Source organism: Gracilinanus agilis, chromosome 2 (assembly GCF_016433145.1).
Source record: "Gracilinanus agilis isolate LMUSP501 chromosome 2, AgileGrace, whole genome shotgun sequence".
NCBI lineage: Eukaryota > Metazoa > Chordata > Mammalia > Didelphimorphia > Didelphidae > Gracilinanus > Gracilinanus agilis.
Window position 1 is genome coordinate 94,184,422 of NC_058131.1, and position 23,518 is coordinate 94,207,939.

General features: G+C 37.5%; 1 protein-coding gene across 1 annotated transcript in view; it reads left to right on the plus strand.

The window, feature by feature from the left end:
* Positions 1 to 23,518, plus strand: part of PRKCE (protein kinase C epsilon) — a 726,422-nt gene that overhangs the window by 476,739 nt on the left and 226,165 nt on the right. The window contains exons 7-10 of the mRNA XM_044663289.1: positions 5,927 to 6,069; positions 10,986 to 11,082; positions 14,582 to 14,781; positions 17,764 to 17,937. Of these exons, the coding sequence (XP_044519224.1) occupies positions 5,927 to 6,069; positions 10,986 to 11,082; positions 14,582 to 14,781; positions 17,764 to 17,937 (614 nt within the window). The remainder of the gene's footprint in view (positions 1 to 5,926; positions 6,070 to 10,985; positions 11,083 to 14,581; positions 14,782 to 17,763; positions 17,938 to 23,518) is intronic.

Here is a 23,518-nt window from a genome sequence, read left to right on the forward strand (position 1 = left end):
CATGCCACTCTACTTGGTTATTTACTGCTCAGTTCCTGTTTTAACCCTTGGTGAGCCACACTGGAGACATCCATCCAGTCAGAGTGAAACAAGCAAGATACATTTATGTATAATCACTTTTTCTAAAATCATAGAATTTTTTAGAGTTGAATAGATTTCAATAACTATTTAACCCAACACATACTTAAAAAGGGTTTCCCCCTTGATATACCTGACATATGGTATTAATATAGTAATAAACTGACATTGTATAGCACTTATAATGAACCAGGTCCTTTGCTAAGTGCTTATAATTATTATCTTACTTGACCCTCACAACAATTCTAGGAGATAGTGGCTATTATTATTCCCGTTTTACAGATAAGGAAACTGAAAGATAACAGAGTTAACAGAAACAGGTTAAATGTTTTGCCCAGAGTCACCCAGCTAGTAAGAATGTGAGGCTAACTGTGAACTCAGGTCTTCCTTGACCCCAGGTTGGATGCTCTATCCCACTAAGTCACTTAACTGTTCCTGCTTGCATCTACATAAAAGATCTCCAAGGAGAGGAAATCCATCACCTCTCAAGGTAGCACATCTCACTTTGGGACAACTTCTAATTGTTAGAAGTTTATTCTGGTAAAATTATGTCTAAATTTCCTCCAATAGATAATATCCATTGTTCTTCCTAGTTCTGTCCTTTGGGGCCAAACAGAATGAGTCTAATCACTTTTTTTTAGTGGCAATGAGGTGCTCCAGGGGATAGAATCCTGGATTTGTAGTCAGGAAGACCCAAGTTCAAATTTCATCAATGCCTTTGATAAATGAATAAATTACATGTTCCTCAAATTTGCAGATGACTGACACCAAACCAGGAGGGAAAAGTAATACAATGGATAAGTTACTAAAGATATTAACTGTGTGATATTGCATAAGTCACTTAAAATTTTTCTCTGCCTCAGTTTCTTCATGTGTAAAATGAGGATGATAATAGCACCTACCAATTGGCGTTGTTGTGAAGATCAAATGAGCTTATATTTGTAAAACCCTTGGTACAGGGGTAGATGCTTAATAGGTGCTCATTAATATATTTTACAAAAATTAGTTCACATGATATCTCTTCAAACCTCTTATGTCTAAGTCATGTATCCATTTTGATGTTTTCTTAGTATATGCTGTAAGATGATGATCCATGCTTACTTTCTGCCATATTGTTTTCCAGTTTTCCCAGCAGTTTTTGTCAAATAGTGAGTTCTTAGACCATATACTTCCTGAGTCTTTCTTCTTTAGATTACATAGTTAATTCAGCTTCCTCTTACATGACTTTGACTCAAAATATTTTAATAGTCAAGGATGGTCTCCAGTTTATCAGTGTCCTTAAAATATGGCACCTTTGTTACCATTTATTTTTTATTTTTAAAAATGTATAACATAGCATAATATGTAATATAATAACATAATACATATGATTTGTTATAAATTTGTAATAAATTATGATAAATGTGCTTATCCAAGAGAAACAAATTCTCACATTAGCTTTGTCCAAAAATCCATGTCTTTTTCTTTTCTTTTTTTCCCTCTATAGCCCAAGATCACAATAGCTATTTTGGCTGTCATGTCACACAGCTATCTCATTATGCATTTACAGTCTAATAAAATCCCAAGATCTTTTTTTTGGACAAACTAATGTCTCCTCAAGACCCTCCATCCCATGGAATTGATTTTTGGAGTCCAAGAATATAAAACCTATTATTAAATTTCATATTATTAGATTTAGCCCAGTTCTCTAGTGTGTTAAGATTTTTTTAGTTCTTAACTTTTATCCGTTGTGTTACTTTTCCCTCCTAGTTTTGTGTCATCTGCAAATCTGAGGAACATGTCACTGATGCTTTTAATCAAGGCATAGATAAAATATTAGATAGCATAGATTCAAGCACAGATGCCTGGGGCATTTCATTTGAGATCTTCTGAAACACTTATCAATACATCAAGTCAAAGCTAACTCTTTGCACCTGTCAATTCCACCAATTTCAATTCCAGTTGCATTACTCTATACTTTCTTCCCTTCTCTCTTTTGACCCCATGGGCCCAGTTCAATTTTACATTATCCTCTACTTTTGAATTCTTTGTTCCATTAATAATAATAACAATAATAATAGTAATATTAACAATAACCAACATTTACAGCATGCTTACTATGTGCCAGGCACTGTGCTAAGCACTTCATAAATGTTTTTCTCATTTGATTATCACAATATCCACGAAACAATATTATTACCCCTATTTTAAAGTTGAGGAAACTGAGACAAATAGAGATTAGGTAACTTGTATCAGTGAGAACTTACCATGTATGCTCATCCTTTGTCCTCTCTTTCCTTAGCCAAATTCCTTGAAAAAATTGTCTACATCGAGTGTCTCTACTTCTTCTCCTATCACTCTTCTCTAAATCCTCCTAAGCTTGATTTCCAACCTGATCATTTCAACTGCAACTTTTCTCTCCAAAGTTACCAACCATCTCTTAACTGACAAGTCTAATGACCTCTTCTCAATCTATATCCTTTCTGGTGTCTCTGCAACATTTGGTCCAGCTGGTCACCTTCTCTCTCCTTGGGATTTGTGGCTCTAATTCCTTTTGATTCTCTTCCTTCTTCTCACTTTCTTGCAGGACATTCCTTCATCTTATGCCCCCTAACTGTCTGTTCCTGTCCTCTAAGACTTTCAATGAGGTAATTCTATCTCTGTAGGTAGAACTGTGGGACTATCTCTCTCATCTCCTTCCCAACAACACTGTTAGTCTCCTAGTTTAAGGACTCATCACTTCTTGTCAGAAGTATTGAAATAGCTTTCCAATTAGTCACCCTGTCTTTAGATTTTCCCCACTCCAAATCGTCTTTTATACAGCTGCCAAAATAATTTTTCCTTTGTGGAAAAAAAAGTGGAGCCTATGTTAGCCCCTTACTTGATGAAGTCCAATGCTTCCTGAGTACTTTTAGGATTTTAAAGCTCTTTGCAATCTAGCTCCTTCCTACTTTTCCAAACTTCTTATATTGTATCTTCCTCTATTCATACTACTATGCTACAATTTAGGTATCCTGGTCTACTTGCTGTTCCTCACACATGGATACCCCATTTCTTGCCTCTCTGTCTTTGCCCTGACTTCTATACCTAGAATATTCTTCCTCCAAACCTCCAACTTTTGCACTTCCCAGCTTCCTTCAAGACTTACTTCTAGTTAAAATAAATAAAGAAATAAAATAATTCATCTCCTAGTATCACCTCGCGGAGACCTTTTCTCATCCCCCCTCAGTATTAGTTTAGTGCTATCCCCTCCAAAGTGGGATCTTCTATCTACTTTAGATGTATCTTGCATGGTCTGACTTATGTGTGTGGTTTTCCTCATTAGAACAAAAGCTCAGGGGGCAGCTAGTGACTCAATGAATAGAGAGCCAAGTACAGAGAGGAGAGATAGGTCCCAGGTTCAAATCTGGATCTAGACACTTCCTTGCTGTGTGACCCTGGGCAAATCACTTAACCCAACTGAATAGCTCTTACTGCTCTTCTGCCTTGGAACCAATACACAGTATTGATTCTAAGATGGAAAGGAAAGGTTTAAGAACAAACAAACAAACAACATAAGCTCCTTGAAGTCAGGTTGCTTAATTTTTGGTGCTTAATAAATGTTCATTGATGGATTCTTTGTCTCCAGATCTTAGTACAGTACCTTCCACAAAGCAAATAATCATTGATTAATGTTTCCATCTTTTAATAACAGACCTATTACATGTTAATATAAATAATATTTTTAAGTTAAAAAAAACTATATTTTCCAAAACAAAAATAGAGAGAAGAGTAACATTGTTTTCATATATTTTTGCAAATCTCTTTCATGTCTGGCTTCAGACATTCTCCCATCTGCTTCTGCATCTAATCTGTGGCGATCTGTTGCTTTGGTTGAAATATAAGAAGAAAATATAGCCTCACACAGATACATAGCTGGAAATAATGGGAAAATAATGGAGTTAATAGACAAATAGTATTATTATGAAATTTGTTCCAGCTTTATGAATCCTCTGGAAGGGTCTTGGGGAGGGACCAACACTTTGGTAGCTGCTGCTTTGGCTGTATTACTATTTTCAGAACCACCACTTAGAATTCATTTGGACATCCAACGGAGGGGTTATGTTTAGCAATCCTCCCCCTGGCAGAAAGGACTGTAATTAGCCTCAGTCAATATTCTCATCCAATGAAGCCTCTTTCAGTTTTATCACTCCAAACCTTTTCCTCAGCCAAGGCTGAGCCAAAAGGTGCAAAGAACTATGCAAAGAACAAGAACATCCTTTGACCTCTCTAGAATGCTTCTCTTAACTCCTCTCCTTAACTCAGTGCTGAGCAATCAAAGTGCTTAATACGGGTTTTTTTCCCTTTGTTCATTTCTTCTGAATCTTTAAAAAAATGTTTTCTGAGCACTTCTTGACTATGAACTATCATTTCCTTCCTCTGAGTCCTCTCGGTTCTCTTGCCACCCAACTAATGGCACATTGGGTAACCCCCTGGCTGAGGCATATCTTTCCAGATTGTCATTTCCTTTAACAGAAAAGGGATTGAAAGACTTTGTGATAAGGAAACAATTTTAACCTCACCTCAGCTCTAGACAGATCAGCAGTGACTGTGCTGGCTAGAGAATTCTGAGAAGACCCTGTGACCTTTCTCCCATTAACACATCACAGCCTGGTCTCTGTCTCTGATCTCTTTCCATACAGATAAGACAGACATGCTCTTTTTATAATCCAGGTCCTGATGATCCATAGAGGACTGCATAATATTCCCTCATTTATCCAGCAAGTGTTTTTGCGTATATGTATATATACCAACTCTCTGCATAGACAGCTCAATGCAGAATTGGCAATCAAAGAAAATAGAAATTTGAGGGCTTATCCTTGGAAAACCCTGGAGACCACCCAAAAGATATGATCAAAATTATATTAAATATATAATATATTATATTAAATAATATATGCCATTAAAATAATTATAAAATTATATATGTATACATAATATACACAATATATAAGATATGATTAAAATTATATATATACATATAAAATCAACTAATATTTAAATAATTAATCACACAAATCCAAATAATTGATTATATAAATATAAATAATATATTATTTGCATAATAATATATAATAATTATTATATATACATAGNTGCGGGGGGGGGGGGGTGAAGGGGATAAGAGGAGTATGAATCAGGCAACCATGTTAAAAATGTATATTAATAAATGTTAAAAATAAATAAATTAAAAAAAAAAAGTCAAGCAGGGAATTCTTATTCCCTGCGTGCTAATTGAAAAGTTGATGAACCTCCCCTGAAACTCAGTTTCCTCATTGGTTAAAAAAAAAAGTACATTTATCCCTTTGCATCACAACTTTCCCCATGATGGTTTTGCTATATCACAGGTTGGCATAAGAAATTAAATGGGATTTGGGGGGGGGGGGATATTTTTTGGAAGTGCAGATGGATGACACAGAAAAAAAGTTTAGAAACTCATAAATGCATACTTAACCCCAAATTTAAATAAGACACTACAAACACTCTGTAAAAGAAAAAAAAATTCAGACTTCTCTGGTATTTCTTTTGGAAGACCAAAAAAATTTAAGGGGATTTTCTCTATGCTGGATGGGGGACAGGGTGGGGGTTGCCATGACTCTATCCTTCAATGATGTGGAAGGGATGCCTGTATAATGAAATTTGTATTCCCAATTTCAAAGGAGGAAAGAGTCAGGCAAGGTTTCCTTTATGGAAGAGGTGAGTATGGAAAGAATAAAAAAAAAATCAATTTTGCTCTGTAAGATGAGGCTCACTGATATTCCTGAGGATTGTGGGGGATTATTGTAATTATTACTAACACATGCATTTGATCCTTGATGTCTCCTTTCAGTCTGCAAGATGAATGTTCATCGGCGCTGTGAAACGAATGTGGCGCCCAACTGTGGGGTGGATGCGAGGGGGATCGCCAAAGTGCTGGCTGACCTGGGAGTCACTCCAGATAAAATCACCAACAGTGGTCAGAGAAGGAAAAAGGTAAATTAAGTGGCTGCCCTGAGGCTTTCCAATTCTGCCCCCTTTGCCTTGTCATGAGTGGGATAATAGGATTCAGGAAACTTACCTATCCTGGGTCCTGGAGATTCACAGCACTTACTTAAAATAAATCTATGTAAAAAAGGGGGAAAAAGAGACTATTAACCACAAGCCTATTTCAGTCGCTGTCTTATTTTTTATTGGCTTGAAGGAAAATGCTTGTCAAAAAAAAATCTAGGGGCAACGAGGTGGCTCAGTGGATTGAGCACCAGCCTGAAAGATGGAAAGTCTTGGGTTCAAATGTGGCCTCAGACACTTCCTAGCTGTGTAACCCTGGGCAAGTCATTTAACCCCAATTTCCTAGCCCTTACTTCTCTGTTGCTTTGGAACTGATGGTCAGTATCAATTCAGACAGAAGGTACGTATTTAAAAAAAGAAAAAATCTAAGCTTAAAAGCTGGACTTTGAAATTTCCTCTAGGAGAAGGGGGTTAACCTACTATCAAATCCCCTTCATGAAGAAATATACTCACATGACCCCATATTGGCAAAAGATCAGTGCCAGGGGATGGAATCCACCAGTGGCATTATGCCAAAGACAAGACAAACAAAATAGAACAAAAACCCTTCAATCCCATTTTTCTAGAGGGGAAGGAAAGTAGAAAGAGAGTAGTGTTGGAATGCAGCTACCCATGGATGCGGTCAAAATCCCATGACATGAAACATCTGTGTCTTTCTCCAGAGAATCCAGTCTGACCTCCATCTGGATGAAATTCTGAATACTGTAGAAAAAGATCCTTTTGCCCCTCATCCTTCAGGGGAATGTATGTGTCCATACATCCATATATACATGTATTCCTATCACATATAGATGTAGGCATTCCATGTATTATATAAATGAATTTAATCTTTAATAGCTTAAAACTTCAGTAAGACTTTGGGGCTATACTGTACATATTCACATATATATATATACACACACATATTTGAATGTGTACATATATGTATTTAGAGCATATAAATAGTGTGCTTTTTTCACAAGTCAGGTCCCACAGATGTAAGTCATTTCCCTGAAGCATTAGCAATTTTATGTACAAGGTCTTCTTCTACATTGGCTTCCTGCCTAGAAGTTTTCAGAAATCTTTGAAAAAGTAGTTATGAGAAATGTAGAAGCAAGTTAATTGAACTATAAATCCTGGCATGGGGGAATGATTTCCATCAGTCAGTCCTTTCAAATACTTTACCAGGATGGCCTTGGGCTGAAAGTTAAAAGGATTTCCAACCAACTTTCTGGAGTAATCTATACCATGGCATACTGGCGACCCAGAATAAAGAAGGCACGTCCAAAGGACTCCAATAGACCAGAAAAACAGAAGAACTCCAAATCTCTTCTTGACCATTAGAACTCGCTTCAATGGGCCATCCATTTACCAGATAACATCTGGCTGCAGATGCTGCCTGCCTTCTTTCCTTCATGTTCTCAAAAATGCTTTGGCCTTTGGCTGTAGAAGGATAGTCATATTTTGCCTTGACTAAAATGTGTTTTCCAATTTTTCTCTTTAAAAAGGATTGTTGCAAAGGCTAAATAGAAAATTTCATTCTTATTAAGAGAATTTAACTATGATCTACATGTCTCTAGTGGTCATCTTCTCGTTCCAACCCTCTCATTCCCATATCCACTAAGAGGAATGGGACTGGATTGGACTCCCAATTGCAGAAGGAGTCAACAGCTATCAAGTCAGGCAGAGCATTTTTTGTTGTTGTTATACCCCAATTATCAAGCATTTTTTTTCCTCTTTCCCTCACCTCTTCCCATCAAAATACATTTTAAAACATTTAAATACATTTTTAAAATGTATCTAAATACATTTAAATAAATTTAATATTAATTCAATATTATTTATTTAATATTAATTTATTAATTAAATTAATAGTGATTTAATAATAATTAATATTAATTTAAAATTAAATAAATTTAAATTAAATTAAACACATTTAAAAATACATTAAAACATTTAAATAAATTTAAATTAAATTAAACACATTTAAAAATACATTAAAACAGTTTTGTAACAAATATGCATAGTCAAGGGCCACAAATTCTCATGTTGGCCATATCTAAAATTGTATTTTATTACAAAATAACCTAGGTCTGTCATTTCTGTTTTAATCATCAGGCCTTTGCAATCATGATTGATTATTATATGGATCAGAGTTCTTAAGGCTTTAAAATTGTTCATTTTTACAGCGATGATGCCATAGTATCACTTATTGTTCTGGTTCTTCCCACTTCACTCTGCATCAATGCATACAAGATTTCCTATGATTCTCTGAAATGACACCTTTCCTCATTTCTTACAGCATGCTGTAATGATCTTCCATTACGTTTATATATCCTAATTGTGTAGCCGTTTCCTGAGTGATGGGCACCCCCTTAGTTTCCATTTACTTACTACCACAAAAAACTGCTATAAATATTTTTGTACAGCTAAGATCCTTTCCAGGCAGTATATTCTGAAGGGGATAATCAGAGAAGTATGTAGGATGGGAATGAGAACAAAAAAAATGAGGACTTCTTTTTTTTCCTCCCTTCTCTTAATGTAACAAAACAATATTATTATTAATTAAAATCCAGCATTAAAAAGTGGCAGTAAGACCACAGATTCTTGCATAGTTCTGATGCTCCCCCCACCCCAGCAGCTGCACCTCATTCGAATGTCCTCGGTCATCTTAAGACCTGTTGGAAAGAGGCCAGCATAGATCATTTTAGCAAGCGACGCTACCAAAAATAAAAGCTTACAATTGTGGTATTTTTATCACTCAAATTCCATTGGATACAAACATTGGAAGATGGTTGAGCCTCTTTGTTCCTGCATTATTGTCTGAATGACTGCCATAGCTCAAGTTAGAATGAGAGGCTGGAAAAAAGAAGATTCTGTGGCCTGGAATACAAGCCAACTTCTTAGCTGCAGTTTCTGATTTTGACATCGTGTCAACACCAGCGTACATGCGCCGAGGGTCCATTCAGAAAGAGTCTGAATGGCTTTTCTGGGCCAGAAGGGCAAGAGCCAAAGGAATCCAACCTGTTAAGGAAACCTCAAACAGGGTTGCCAATGCCTAGGGCAGAGAATGATTCCCTGGAGAGAGATGTTGGTGAAGTTAGGAGTATGATTAACAAATGTTTCTTGAGCATGTATTGTGACTGGCTCATTATGCTAGGGGCTATAAGGAGAACAAAGAAATGGAAAACATGCCTTCTCCCCACTCAACGAATTTATAATCTCATTTAATGGATTAAAAAAATACACACATTGGAATGTAGCATGGCTCCATGGATGGAGTTCTGGGCTGAGAGTCAGGAATGCCTCAATTTGAATCCCACCTTTGACACTTTTTTTAATTAATTTTTTTTTTCAATTCTAAAACCTCAGTTTTCTCTCCTCCCCAACTCCTCCACCACTGAAAACAAAATGAAAGTAAAAACCAAACCTCTATAACAAACATGCAAATGCCCTCATTGTGTATGTCTTAAAATGTATGTCTCATTGTGTACCGTAAGCCATCATTTCTCGACAGGAGTGGATTATAGTTTCATCATTGATCATCTAGAATTATGATTGATCACTGAATTGATCAGAGATCTCACAGCTTCCAAAGTTGTTTATTTTTATGTTGTTATTGTACAGTTTGACTGGTTCTGCTTACTTCAGTCTGTATCGGTTCATACCAATCTTCCCAGATTTCTCCAAAATCATCCCTTTCATCATTTCTCTTTTTAAAATTCTTACTGTCTTATAATCAATACCATGTATTGATTCCAAGGCAGAAGAACAGTAAGAGCTAGGAAACGGGAGCTAAGTGACTTGCCCAGGGTCACATAGTTAGGAAGTGTCTAAGACCAGATTTGAACTCAAGCCCTAATATCTCTAGACCTGGCTCTCACTCCTCTGAGCCACCTATCTGCCCCTTTGCCCCCACTTCATCATTTCTTACAGCACAATAATATTCCGTATTAGTAGATTCTAATTTGTTTAGCCATTCCAAGTTGATGACACCTCCTTAGTGTCTTGTTCTTTGCCACCACAAAAAAAGCCAATATATAAATATTTTTGTCCATTAGGACCCTTTTTCTCTTTGATCTCTTTGAGGTACACTATCTCTGATACTACTTGTGTGACTCTGGGCATGTCAATTAAACCTCTTAATGCTCCAGGCAACATTCTTAGAATATAAGTTTCAGAGAAGGTGCTAACTCTTATTGGCAGAGGAAGAATCTTCATCTTGAAAGTTCCTTATATCATGAAATTACAGATCCAATCCCTCCCTCTCTATCTCTAGTACCTACCTTATATGCCCGTGGGAAGATTAAATTTAAATTTATATATATATATGTATAAAAATTTATAGACGTGAAGTGCTATGTAAACTTTTGTATGTAAGTTAGCTATTACTATATATAAATAAAATATCTAAATTAAATATATAATTTTGTTAAATTTATTTAAAAAACAGCAAATGATGTAAACAGAAAGTATTCTGTGAGTTCAGAGAGAGGATAAAAATCACCTTTAGTCTAGGTGATCTAGGAAGACTTCACAGAACAAACAGGATTTGAGATTGACTTCAAAGGATGGGTAGGATCAAAATATTCAAAGCATAATATGAACACTAGGAAACCTCTCTCTCTCTCTCTCTCTCTCTCTCTCTCTCTCTCTCTCTCTCTCTCGCTCTCGCTCTCGCTCTCGCTCTCTCTGTCTTTCTCTCTCTCTGAAAATTCCTTCAAGAAATGAGAGCTGAAACTTTTTGTGATCACAGCCTTAAAACTGAAATATGGTATCAGCTCCTGGGACCAGAGAATCTCCCAGCTAACCATGTTTGTGTCTGTGTATGTGTTTGTGTGTCCGTCTGTGTATGCTGTCAGCTAATTGCAGGTGCTGAGTCTCAGCAGCCAGTCCCTGGGAGCTCCCCATCAGAAGATGATCGATCCAAGTCAGCGCCTACCTCCCCTTGTGATCAGGGTGAGAAGCTGTGATGCTCTTCCCTCCTTCAAATAGTGCTTTTGGGGTTCCAGCTTATTCTAATTTTTCCCCCTTTTTTTAGTGCTTGGCATAAAGTAGGCTTTTAATAAGTGTTTAAATACTTAATAAGTATTTAGTTGAATGCAGTTTGGAAAGCCAAACTCTGTTTCCTTAAAGAAAGAAAGCTTGACTTAGAATGACTTACAGTCTGAGGAAGATCTCTATATTTCCTCTTCTCATTCAATTATTCAAAAGTTATTTCTGAGGACCTACTGTGGGCAAGCCACTGAATTATTAAGCCCTGAGTGACTGTGCCTTTTCTAGGGTTCAGCTGTGTCAGTACAGAGAAACAAAATATCTTCCATGCTTATGGTCCATTTCTTCCATTCACACCCCTTTCTCTGCTCCCATGAATAGGGGTACAACTGCTTTGTCAACCAACCTGTAGCCCTTCCTCCCAACTTTTGTATCAACCTTCCACCTAGGTACCACCTCATCACCAGAGGATTGTAATCCTTCCCATTATAATTGACTTTATTACTCTGGAATATGTATTGGACTGCCTTCAGCACATATAAAGTGGCTAGTGAATGGTTCTTATGGGGACTCTGATGGTCTCTGGGGGGAAGGCTGGCTTTCATCTTAATTCACTATCAAAACTCATGAATTGGCAGAGGGTCATAGGCTTTAGAGCTGGAAGAGACCATCATGTTTGCCTCCTCACCTGTTTTATAGATGAGGAAACTGAGACCAAGGAATTCTTTCTTCAATGCTGAAGAATACTGGGGAATGAAGGTCCTGAAAGACTGAAGATGATATTTCATTTCATAAATACCATACTTGAGACTTTGAAATGTATAGGAGTAATCTCTGTGGCTAGATAGATATTATTGTATGAGCTTATGAAATACCTTAGGGGATATTGGAGAGATAGCGTGATTAAGAGTCAAAACTAGGGTTGAGAAAGCAGCTTTCCTGTTTATCACCTCTAGGGCCATTGGGAGATTACTTCATCTCCATACATAAAGAAGTTGGACTAGATCATGGCTTCTTAAGCTGTTTTTAATGTTATGGATGCCTTTGGTAGTCTAATCAAGTCTAAGTATCCTTTCCAAAAATAACACATAAAAAAAATATACACAATGTTATGAAATAAACCCATCATTTTGAAAGATTGTTATCAAAATATTTTAAAATGTTTTTTCTTATTTGAAATATTTTTATTATTTTTGTATCCAAAACATTTAAATATTTTCTTATTTAAAATAGTTATGTGAAATATTTAAAATATCAAAATATTTTTAATATTTAATTTTAATGTAAATGCATTTATAGAAATTTACAAATAGTTGAATATTTATTTAACATATTTATTATTATTTTGTTACTTGAAATATTTTAAAAATAATCTCAGTGATCCCCAGGCCAGATCATTTTGAAGTCCCCTCTCAACTCCAAAACTACGGTCCTATGAAGAAGAATTCACATAGGTTTGTTAGGGAGTGTTCTAGAAGTAATCTTGGAGTAAATGTTAGTAGACTTGGTTGTGAGCACCGGACTTATTTACTTTGACAAATTAACCTAAGTTGAATACCTACCTCATGTGCTTGATGTGAAGATAGAGAGGAAAAATAGATGGGAGGGCACTTTGAAGAGTAAAAAGTGGAACTATATATGCTGGGCATTATTATAGAACACGTGAAAGGCATGTTTCACGTTGTTCCCAAGTCGTTTTAAAGAAATAGCCCATTAGCCGTATGCCTTGTTATCCTAAATCAATGCAGTGCTGCTTCCCAAAAAGCTATTCCAGCTTCATAATTTAAAACTGGGCTTACTGCATGTGATCTCTGGGAGACTTTTGTCTGACAGTAAGCAGAGATTAACCCAGATAAATTTGGAGACAGGGAGCTGTGGATTCGGGGAGGGCTGTCCCTTTAATGAGAGGCAATCTTCTGTCCCCTACCCTTCACACCAAGGGTACCAGAGCCACCACAACTTAGTGCAAGAGTTCCGATTTGGGTTATAGGATCTGGATTCGAAGCCCAGCTGAAATCACTTAGAGCTGTGAAACCTTGGGCAAGTCACAATTTCCCTGGCCTCGGCTTCTTCATCTTTAAAATGAGGATATTGGACTAGATAACCTCTAAGGTCCCTTCTTGTTATTATATGTTATGACCTGTCCTCATAGAACTGATTTTGAAGCTGGAATTCTGATGCATCTGTGTAGGCACATCCTGATTTCTTCCCTAGACCCCGATGATTTCCAAATCAGCAGGATAAATTCTAGGGGAAAACAAACAAACAAACATACACACATTTGGGTCTTTAGATAAAAAGTCACAGACCCTTTTATCTGAAGGGTGTCTTGTAGAAGCAAAGCCTTATCTTAATCCCAAAGGGTTAATTATCCCATGTACCTCTTCCAGTAATCCTATTTATTTATAGACATATTTTGAAATCAGATTATGTTCAAGATGTCCATTTCTGCACAGTCTGGTGTGTGCCTTTAGTTAATGAGTAGCTAATGATAAAGCTTCTTCAAATATAAAAGGTCAAAGGATTAACCAGTGTTATCATCCACATATAATAGACGTCACATATTCTAACAGAGAAAGACAATTTGTTCTTGTGAAATCTCCCAAATGTGTGGAAGGATTCCTACCATGTCTAAGATAATCTTCCATATGTTCATATGTATTTGGGAGTGATTCTATTGTTAATCATGAGTCATTGTTCATCTTCCCTGGAAGCTTTATTGCTAAGTACATAATTGGGGCAAATCCAGGAACAAAACAAAGCAAAGTCAATGAGAAGATGAGATCTCTGTGAAAACAGGGGTATCCGCTGCTGTGATGGCTACTTAGTAGTCACAGTCATTCTTGTAGTTATTTTTAGATCCTGGAATAGGAACTGCTAAGTCTGTGACTGTGGGGATGTCACAAGGCTCTGAAGTTTAGCTGGAGCCTCATCTTGGCTTCCTAGATAGAGTATTGGGTTAAGCCCTGTGTTACTTGTCCAATGTCCCCATCCATGATGAACCTGGGGCCCAAAGTAAATCAACAGAAGGAACCCTTTGGACCTATGGCAGTGTTTGAGGAGAGTAGGGGGAAAAGTCTAGGGGTGAGGAGGAAGGAAGTTCAAAAGCTTGAGCATTAGAAGAAAAAGGAGGCCATTGGAATTGTCTATCCTTTGCCCATCGCCAGAACCTACAGCCATTGCTTAGTGACGGGAGCTACATATCCTCAACACTCCCATTTATAGTCAAGTTCCTCAATAGCTTTCTTGCTGGGTAGTCTGGCAAAATGCTTCTCCTCAAAGCCAATGGACCTGGCCACACCATTCCATCAATACTCAGGCCAGATAGTGAATCTGTTGAGGGAAGGTACAGGGCTATTTTCTTTCTTATCCTTGTTCTCCTTGGCCTTATTCTTCTTAATAATTGGTCATTAAAATTGTCTGCTTAATTCCATAATTTTTCCTCCCTCGTTCTCATTCTCAGAAATCAAAGAACTTGAAAACAACATTAGGAAGGCCTTATCATTTGACAACCGAGGGGAGGAGCACCGGGCTGCAGCATCGACAGATGGTCAACTGGCCAGCCCTGGAGAGAATGGAGAGGTCCGGCAGAGCCAGACGAAGCGGATGGGCCTAGAAGAGTTCAACTTCATTAAAGTGTTAGGCAAAGGAAGCTTTGGCAAGGTGTGTAGTGTCAATGATTCCTGTGGTTTTGCTTCTAAGTATTCGATTTAGTTCAACAACCATTTATTAGGGGCTTTTCAATTCTATTCAAGGCATTATTGACTCATTTATACTCTCTACTGCCATGTAGCCTTGGGTTCCCACAAATCTTATGAAATCCTCCTTCCTATTATACCTGGATGGATAACCTTGGTCAAATCATTTAAACTCCTAATCTTCAAAATTAACAAATTAATACTTTCCTTCTCTTTTCTCTAAAGTTTTTTTCATTTTGTGCATGTTTGTTTTGGCAAAGGCTGAATGAGATAAATGATAGAAAAGCATTTTGGAAAGTTTAAAGTGTTTGTAGGTACGTAAATTTATTTTCTTTTCTTTCTCCTTTCCTTTTTCTATCTCCTTTCACCAATGGTCAATCTCCCTTTGTTCTATCTCCTGTCCTATTCATCCTTTCATCTTTCACCAATGGTCAATCTCTTTTTTTTCCTATCTCCTGTTCTATTCCTCCTTCCACCTTTCACCAATGGTCAATCTCCCTTATTTCTATCTCCTGTTCTATTCTTCCTTCTACCTTTCACCAGTGGTCAATCTCCCTTTTTTGTCTCCTGTTCTAGTTTTCCTTCCACCTTTCACCAATGGTCAATCTCCCTTTTTTCTATCTCTTATTCTATTTCTCCTTCCTCGTTTCATCACTAGTCAGTCAGAAGTGCTGCTTTTAAATCATTACAAAGTTTTTGAAAATGTACCCTGTGAACTTCATGATTGTTCTGTTAAGTGGGTCTACCTGAACAAATCTAGCCCAAAATTAACCTAATTTTGTTTACATCAGAGAATATATATCACCCATTTTTCCCCTGTCTTCATGTTGGGCACTATATATATGAAACATGCTAGTTACAAGGAGAGATTCCTTTTCTTTGTGAGCTTGAAGGCTTCTTTGTTCAGTCATTTTCAGTTGTGTATAGCTCTCTATGACCCCATTTGGAGTTTTCTTGGCAGAGATACTGGAGTGTTTCTCCCTTTCCTTCCCCAGCTCATTTTACAGATGAGGAAACTAAGGCCAACAGGGTTAAATGGCCTGTCTAGGAGCCACATAGCTAGTAACTGTCCAAGGCCAGATTTGAACTCAGGAAGATAAAGTTTGCCCAGTGTGCCACCTAGTTTGAGGTCTAAAGTAAATTTTAAAAATAGACTATTTTTTAAAGGAAATATAATGTGTCACTCACTTTTAGTACTTCTCTCTATATGTGACAGGAATACGAATAAGCCAAAGCTTTTAGAGGAAAGAGAGGAATGCTGCCCATGTGGTGGGCAGATACTCTATAGAGCATTAATGGAAAGACATGAAAAAAATCCCATAGGCATGTGGAAAGATTGTGATCTGTAACAGAGGATGGATTACTTATATGGAGGAGATCACAGGTCCATCCAAAGCACTAAAGCAATGACCTCTGGCTTAGCCCTTTCTTAATCTTTTAATATCTGGCACCTCCCAAGTGTGTGAACACAGAGATAGGTGATACCGATTTGATGCCCCATTTGTACAAGGCAGGTTATGATAATATGGCAATCCTGATGATGGTCTGATGAGGAAGGTGATAATAATGCTCATCTTGGATGGGATGCAGGGAAAGTGCAGAGCATCTAAGAAATGGGTCAGGGTTGGGACTCCAACCTTGACTTCTTCCATAACCCCAACTCTGCCTTAACTTGGGTTTATTGTGCACCCCTCTAAACCAAGGATTGTACTTGCATGATCCCGTGCTAATGGGAGTTGACCATTCAGAAATGTTAAGAGCAGAGGCCCTGGAGTCTCTGGAGACAAGCAGACTGGCCCTGGCAGATCAAGGAAAAACATGCTCCGGCAGGTCCCGGACACTTGAAAGCCCCAGTATGTAGGTCAGCTGGCTTTCTTGACATATGGCCCTGTTCCATGTCTCTCCCACTGACCGTCTCAAAGAGAACAAATGCATGGAATGGCTCCAGGGTCCTTGGGGCTATTTTTCCAGGTCCCTCGCCTCCCTCTATCTGACCCTGAAATCTCAGGGGTAGGGCAAGGATGGGAACCTTCACCTTATAAGATGGTCATTTCTCAAATAGCTACATTCTTTAGACAGGCTAAAGAATCATTGGATCCCAGCCCTGGCATCAGATCCAACTCCATGTACTAAGAATTTTGACAGAAATTGGATTTAATATTCTTCCTCCTAAGCATGTAATACCAGCACTATGAAAGGAAAATTAGACAATTTAGAGTTTCCAGGTAGGAAAGTCTATATTTGTAGGAGAAAAAAAGCACAGCCCAAGCTCAAGCCAATTTTAAAGAATGTGGGTTGGGTATAGGTGATCAAAGGTCTTTAGGTTAGCATCATGGAACCTCTAATTAGGTTTTTAAGTTGCTGAATTCAGTTGAATAATAGCCATGAAATTTCATGAGTCAAATGGGAATAAAAAAAGAATCTTTCCTACCTGCTATGTAAAAGCAATATGGTATAATGGGAAGAGAGCTAGATTTGGAGGTTTGGATTCAAATCCTGTTCTTCCCTAGCTGTTTGACCACGGTCAAATCATTTAACTTTTCCAATCCTTAGTTTTCTCAGCTATCAAATGGAGAAAATCTTTACATTATTTATTTTATAAAATTGTTATAAAGAACGTGTTTTATAAACACTGAAGGATTATATAAATGTGAATTAGATAAAGAAAATTAATATGATTTGTTTGTGCACATAGGGTAAAACTGTGTCATTTACAAAGAAATAGATCCCTTCCTAACTGTGTGAGTCTGGGCAAATTATTTAACCCCCATTGCCAATCCCTTACTGTTCTTCTGCCTTAGAATCAATATTCTAAGATGGAAGGTAAGGGTTTAAAGAAACAAAGAAATAGGTCTTTTAAGTCACTTATCATTACCCAATGTGGATTTTTTTCCCCGGGTGTCTGAACATAGAAATGCTTAACATAAATATTTTTTCTTGCTTTCAGGTTATGCTAGCGGAGCTCAAGGGCAAAGATGAAGTGTATGCTGTGAAGGTCTTAAAGAAAGATGTCATCCTTCAGGATGATGATGTAGATTGCACCATGACAGAAAAGAGGATTCTAGCCCTAGCACGGAAACATCCCTACCTAACACAACTCTACTGCTGCTTCCAAACTAAGGTAGGGTGGCTCAGTAAGCTGCAGGACCAACTCCTCTGGGGGTGAGGGGGGAGAAGTAACAACAGAATGGTGAATTTTGGGTGAAAAAGCAGTGAAAATATCATTATGTACTTTCTCTACAAAGAGTTTATGAGCATGGTGGCTTTCCTCTGTGGAAAGGCAGAATCTTTCTTCGAGAGCAGGTACCATCTAATTAGCTGTGTGGGAATGAAGGGATCCTGGCAATAGCTAAGCCCCTTTGTGGCAGAGTTGGACCATGCTCTGTGACCAAACTCCTGGTCTAATGGAAGGTCCTAAAGGACTGGGATGCAGAAGTCCTATCCTTGCTGCTGGCTTACTTTATGACCTTATGGAAGTCATGAGCTTTGATTTCCTCACTGGTCTGGCAAAGATTTCATTACATCTACCCATTCTATTTCCCCATATAATGATGAACAGATCATAGAAGTGAACACATTCTTTAAATTATACTACTATTGCATTTTAATTGAATTGCTATTCAGTGCTGTAACATGTTGGAAGCCAGACACCAGAAGATGGCAGTAAAGAAGCAAAAATATTCTAGAACTTATCAGTCTTAGGAAAATGAAAATTTTAAGCTCCTAGAACTTTTTTTTCTATTAAGATAAAGGATGAGGTAGAGATTTGGCAAATGGTGGGAAAAGTACTAAATCAGGAGTCGATCCACAGGTTCTAGTTCCTATTCTGATATCAACTAGTTAATTAATTGGGGTTATATTTTGATCAAGTCCTTTAATCTCCCCAGTACTCATTTTCTTGTCTATAAAAGAGTGGGATGTGTAGTCATATTGATCAAGGCTCAACTTGAGTGGTGATAGGGAGGGCAAGAGGAATAGCTACAACTATGGCAGAGGGGATTCTGTCTCACAGTGCTATGGCAGTGGTTCTCTGGGAACCCAACGTGTGATTGGAAATGTATTTTGAATGTAGAATTACGTTAGCTACCTCTAGCTGTGTTTCTGAAAGGAAAGAAGCAAAACCAATATGGAGAATAAGAGACCTTTTTCTGTTCCCCTGTGAATTGTCCTTTCTCACCTTGTATTGACATATGTGGTAGATTTCACCCTCACTTTTCCAAGATTAGGAGAAACCATCTTTCCACCACCCATTCCCTATCACCTCTAAACTACGGAGTGCAGATGGACTTCATGTCACATAATACACATTGTCCTGAAGAGTTGCAAGCAAGTAACATTCTTGTAAAGGGAATCATATGTTCGCTAAGCTAGTTTAAAAGTATAAAGAAGAATAAAAGGACCTCGTGATGCATCCTTTGTAAAAGCAAATCCTATTTTGGGGGGGAAGGTGGTAAATATGAATTTTCTTATCATAGCAATCAGTCAGCAATGGGTTAGAAAGAAGAATAAATGAGGAGCCAGAGGAGACTGTAGTATTGGAGAAAAGGCATTTGGAGTTGAAATCAGAAGACCTGGGCTCGAACTTCAGCTCCACTGTTGGCTCTCTGACCATGAGCAAGTCACTTGTTCACTCGAGGCATTTATTTCCTCTTTTGTGAATAGAAGTAGTTGCGTTTGATAGCTTCTAACTATATTTTAGTTTTAAATCCTAGGATTCTATTTACTGAATTCCTGCTTTTTTGCCCAAGTACTGGGATTTCAAGGGACCAAGAAGACCAAGTCTTTCCCATTGAACTTAGCGTCTAGGACAGAGGTAGCAGGCAACAATCCCCAGTGCCAGGTCTGAACCACCTTAAAATGTAATTGGGAAATATTTAACAAAATAAAATAAATAAAACAAAATAAAAATAAATTTTAAAAATTTCTAAAATCTTATCATCTGTCTTAACATTGATAATAAGGATCAGTTCTAAGGCAGGAGAATTGTAAGGGCTGGGTAATTGGGGTTAAGTGACATGTCTAAGGTCATACAGCTAGAAAGTGTATAAGGCCAGATTTGAGGTTCTCTGGATTCCAGGCCTGGCTCTCTAGCCATCAAGTCACCTGCCACCCCAACTCTCCCCTCAATAATGCTTAACAAAATTAAAATAACACTTTTTAGCATTATGTTTTGTAGATTAATTTGTGATTTTCCAATTCAATAGGCTGCATTCAAGGATTTGAGTTTGGCGTTACTGGTCTAAGAGACTGGAGTTAAAAACTGCATGAATGCCAACTAGTTGGTAGAGAGGGTAGAGTGCTGAGTCTAGAGTCGGGAAGACTTGAGTTCAAATTCAGCTTCATACACTGACTAGCTGTCAGACCAGGGGCAAGTCACTTAACCTTTGTTTGCCTCAATTTTCTAATCTGTAAAATTGGGATAAAAACAGCACCTACCTCCCAGAGTTATTGTGAAAATCAAACGAGATAATAATTCTAAAACACTTAGCATAGTGCCTGCCTAGCAAATTGTAAATGTTATATAAATATTAGCTATTTTTATTATTCCTTCCATCCTTAGATATTCCTTCCAAATTGCAGTCTCTGCAATCTGGAAAATCTGCACAAAATTTTTTTTGGCCCTCCCTTCATACAAGACAAAAAAATCTGAATTTGTTCTTTTTCTTTTATGTGATATTGACAATATGTTACTGTAAAATCTGAGTTGAGTATTTGGTCTTAGGCTGTGTACGTGTAGGTCAGTCTTAAGATCGCTCAACATTTCTTAGCCTTCGTGTGTCATCTGATGGCTTTCGTGTTCTTTTTGCAAACTTTAACTTTTTACTTATTTTAACTTTAAAAACACAATTATGTATATTTATTGTATTAAAAGATAAAATATGTTGACATTATACAATACTATACTTAAACTTCTTATGCATTTCTGATTTTCTAAACTTTTTATGTTGTCTGCTGTCCTTTGCGTATGGCTTCCATAAAACTTGGAGTTATATTCCTATACCTTTAGCATTGGCCTTTGATGGGGGACTATAAAGAAAATAAACAAAAAAAATTGCTCAAGGGGGCTGAAAAGAGGTTGAACAGAAATGGGAGAGGGTCTGTGCACAGTTTAGACTCATTTCCATAGAGGGACAACTTTGCATCCACTGGTCTTTCCGGGGAACCAGGAATGGCAACAAATAGGGAAAGGAGTAAAGGCATAAGGAGCTTCTGGGTCAAGCTGGGATATGTCAGGTCCTGAGCAAAGAGCATGGTATTGGCAGTGGCAGAAAAGTCCCTGAACAAAGCTAAAGATTGGGTTCAAGCCTGGACCTGTTGGAATCAGAAGAAGCAATGAAGCTCTGAGCCAAGATGGGTGGCTCCCTATACCAATCAGTGGTATAGGGAGTCATATGGACTGTGCCCAAGTCTGGTGGTAGAGGTGATGATGGTGGGGGAGATTGATGAGGGACTTTAAGCACTTTTCTTTTTGGGATGGGGAATGATGCACAAACTCATCAAATGGGACTTCTTGTGGGGCCATTATTTAGGGTAATGCTCTAAGAATTGGAGTTGGATAGGAGAGAGGGAGAGGGAGAGAGAGACAGAGAGAGAGAGAGAGACAGACAGACAGACAGACAGACAGAGAGACAGACAGAGAGAGACAGAGAGAGACAGAGAGAGAGTGAGTGTGAGTTTATGGGTTCAGGTAAAAGTCTTTGCACTTTTTAATCATATGAAATAAATCCTATCCTATATTGGTGTTTAGTCAGCCTAAGCTCTTGCATGGTAACTTAGGGCCCTTTTTTATTCTTGATAAACCCTAAAAAAAAGTCACATTCTGATGTTCTTCCTTTGAGGGGGGCAAATATGAACCAATTTCTAATGGTACCAAGAGTTCCACAGGCATGGGAAATAAGAATTAAATTCTGATGATCCATAGGAAAATTCCAGGTAATGGCTTAAGCTAAAGAGATTTGTTGGTCCTGAAGGTAAGCCAGATTTATAATTCTTCCTATTCTTGGAAAGTTTGTCTCCATTTGTTTAAACCCTTCCTCCAAGGAAAAGCTCAGGTACCATCCCCACACTTAAACCTCTTATTTGATAACTTAATCAAGAAATCTGGGATTCCTTGACTAAAATTAACTCTATAATTTAAGATTATCCTAAGTACCTATTCTTTCCCAAATTTTATTATAATCCTTTTCCTGAAAATTTTCCCTCGACCTTTATCTCCTTTTGAATTATAGCATATTTTATTTCTTTACATATAGTATTCACTGGATAGTAAGTGTCTTAGGGTAGGGACTGTGTTATTTGTTCATTTTTATATCCGGGACATCTGGCATAGTCTCTTCTACATTATAGTCATTGAGTAAATGTTTGTTGAATCAAACCCCTAGAATCCTTTGAAGCTGTTAAGACAATGGAAAATCTCTTAATGACATTTTTAAGACATTAATTTTCAAATATTTGAAGATGGCCTTGAATATATAAGGCTAGTTTTTTGTTTGTTTATTTGTTTTAAATTTTGCTTTCTTCCAGAAGATAGGAAAACAGTAGGGTAGTGGATAGCCCATTGGACCTAGGATCAGAAGATCTGGGATTGGATCCTGGCTTTACATAAACATACTGTCTATGTAACAGGAAGTTGTTGTTATTGTTTGGTTGTTTTTAGTTGTGTCCAACTCTTTGTGACCCCATTTAGGGTTCTTTGCAAAGATACAGGAATGGTTTGCCATTCCCTTCCAGTTCATTTGACAAATGAGGAAAATGGGGCAAACAGGATTAAATGTCTTACCCAGAGTCACACAGATACTAAGTATCTGACTTTGGATTTGAACTAAGGAAGATGAATTTTGAGACAATCATGTCATGTCAGTTCTCTGAATCTGTTTCTTGATTTGTAAACTCATTAAATTTCTTATTAGACCACTCCTACAGATTCATGAGAAGGACACATAAGGGTGCAGCCTTTGTTACTCTCATTACAAATAGAAGTTACAATGAGGCAGATAAAGAAAAACTTATCATCTAGTGAGATCTGAAAATAGACTTGACTAGTAGTTAATTACCTGTCACTGAGAGTTTCGGGGTGAAGCTGGATAACTCCTTCTTGGAGATGTTGCAGCAGGGATGAATTCGTGCCTCAAATCCTAGGCACGATTGGACTCCAGAACTCCTGGGCTGCCTTCTCATTCCAAGGCCCTGTTACTTTCTGACTATATAGAACCTAGGGTTAAGTAGTATAGTTCAAATAGTTAATACATTTTTTTTTAATGATCTTTAACTTCCATCTTAGAATCAATACTGTACATTGGTTCCAAGGCAGAAGAGTGGTAAAAGCTAAGGCAATGAGGGTTAATTGACTTGCCCAGGGTCATACAGCTAGGAAGTATCTGAGGGCAGATTTGAACCCACTTTAGGACTGGCTTTCAATCCACTAAGCCACCAAACTGCCCCCCAAATAATTAATTCTAAACAACTTCATTGGATACAAAATGAGATACAAAATGAGACTTTTTTGGTATAAAACCAACATAAGAATGTGTTTTGTTTGCTTATCTATATTTATTGCAAGGTTTTCTTTTTCCTCTTCTCTTCTCTTCTCTTCTCTTCTCTTCTCTTCTCTTCTCTTCTCTTCTCTTCTCTTCTCTTCTCTTCTCTTCTCTTCTCTTCTCTTCTCTTCTCTTCTCTTCTCTTCTCTTCTCTTCTCTTCTCTT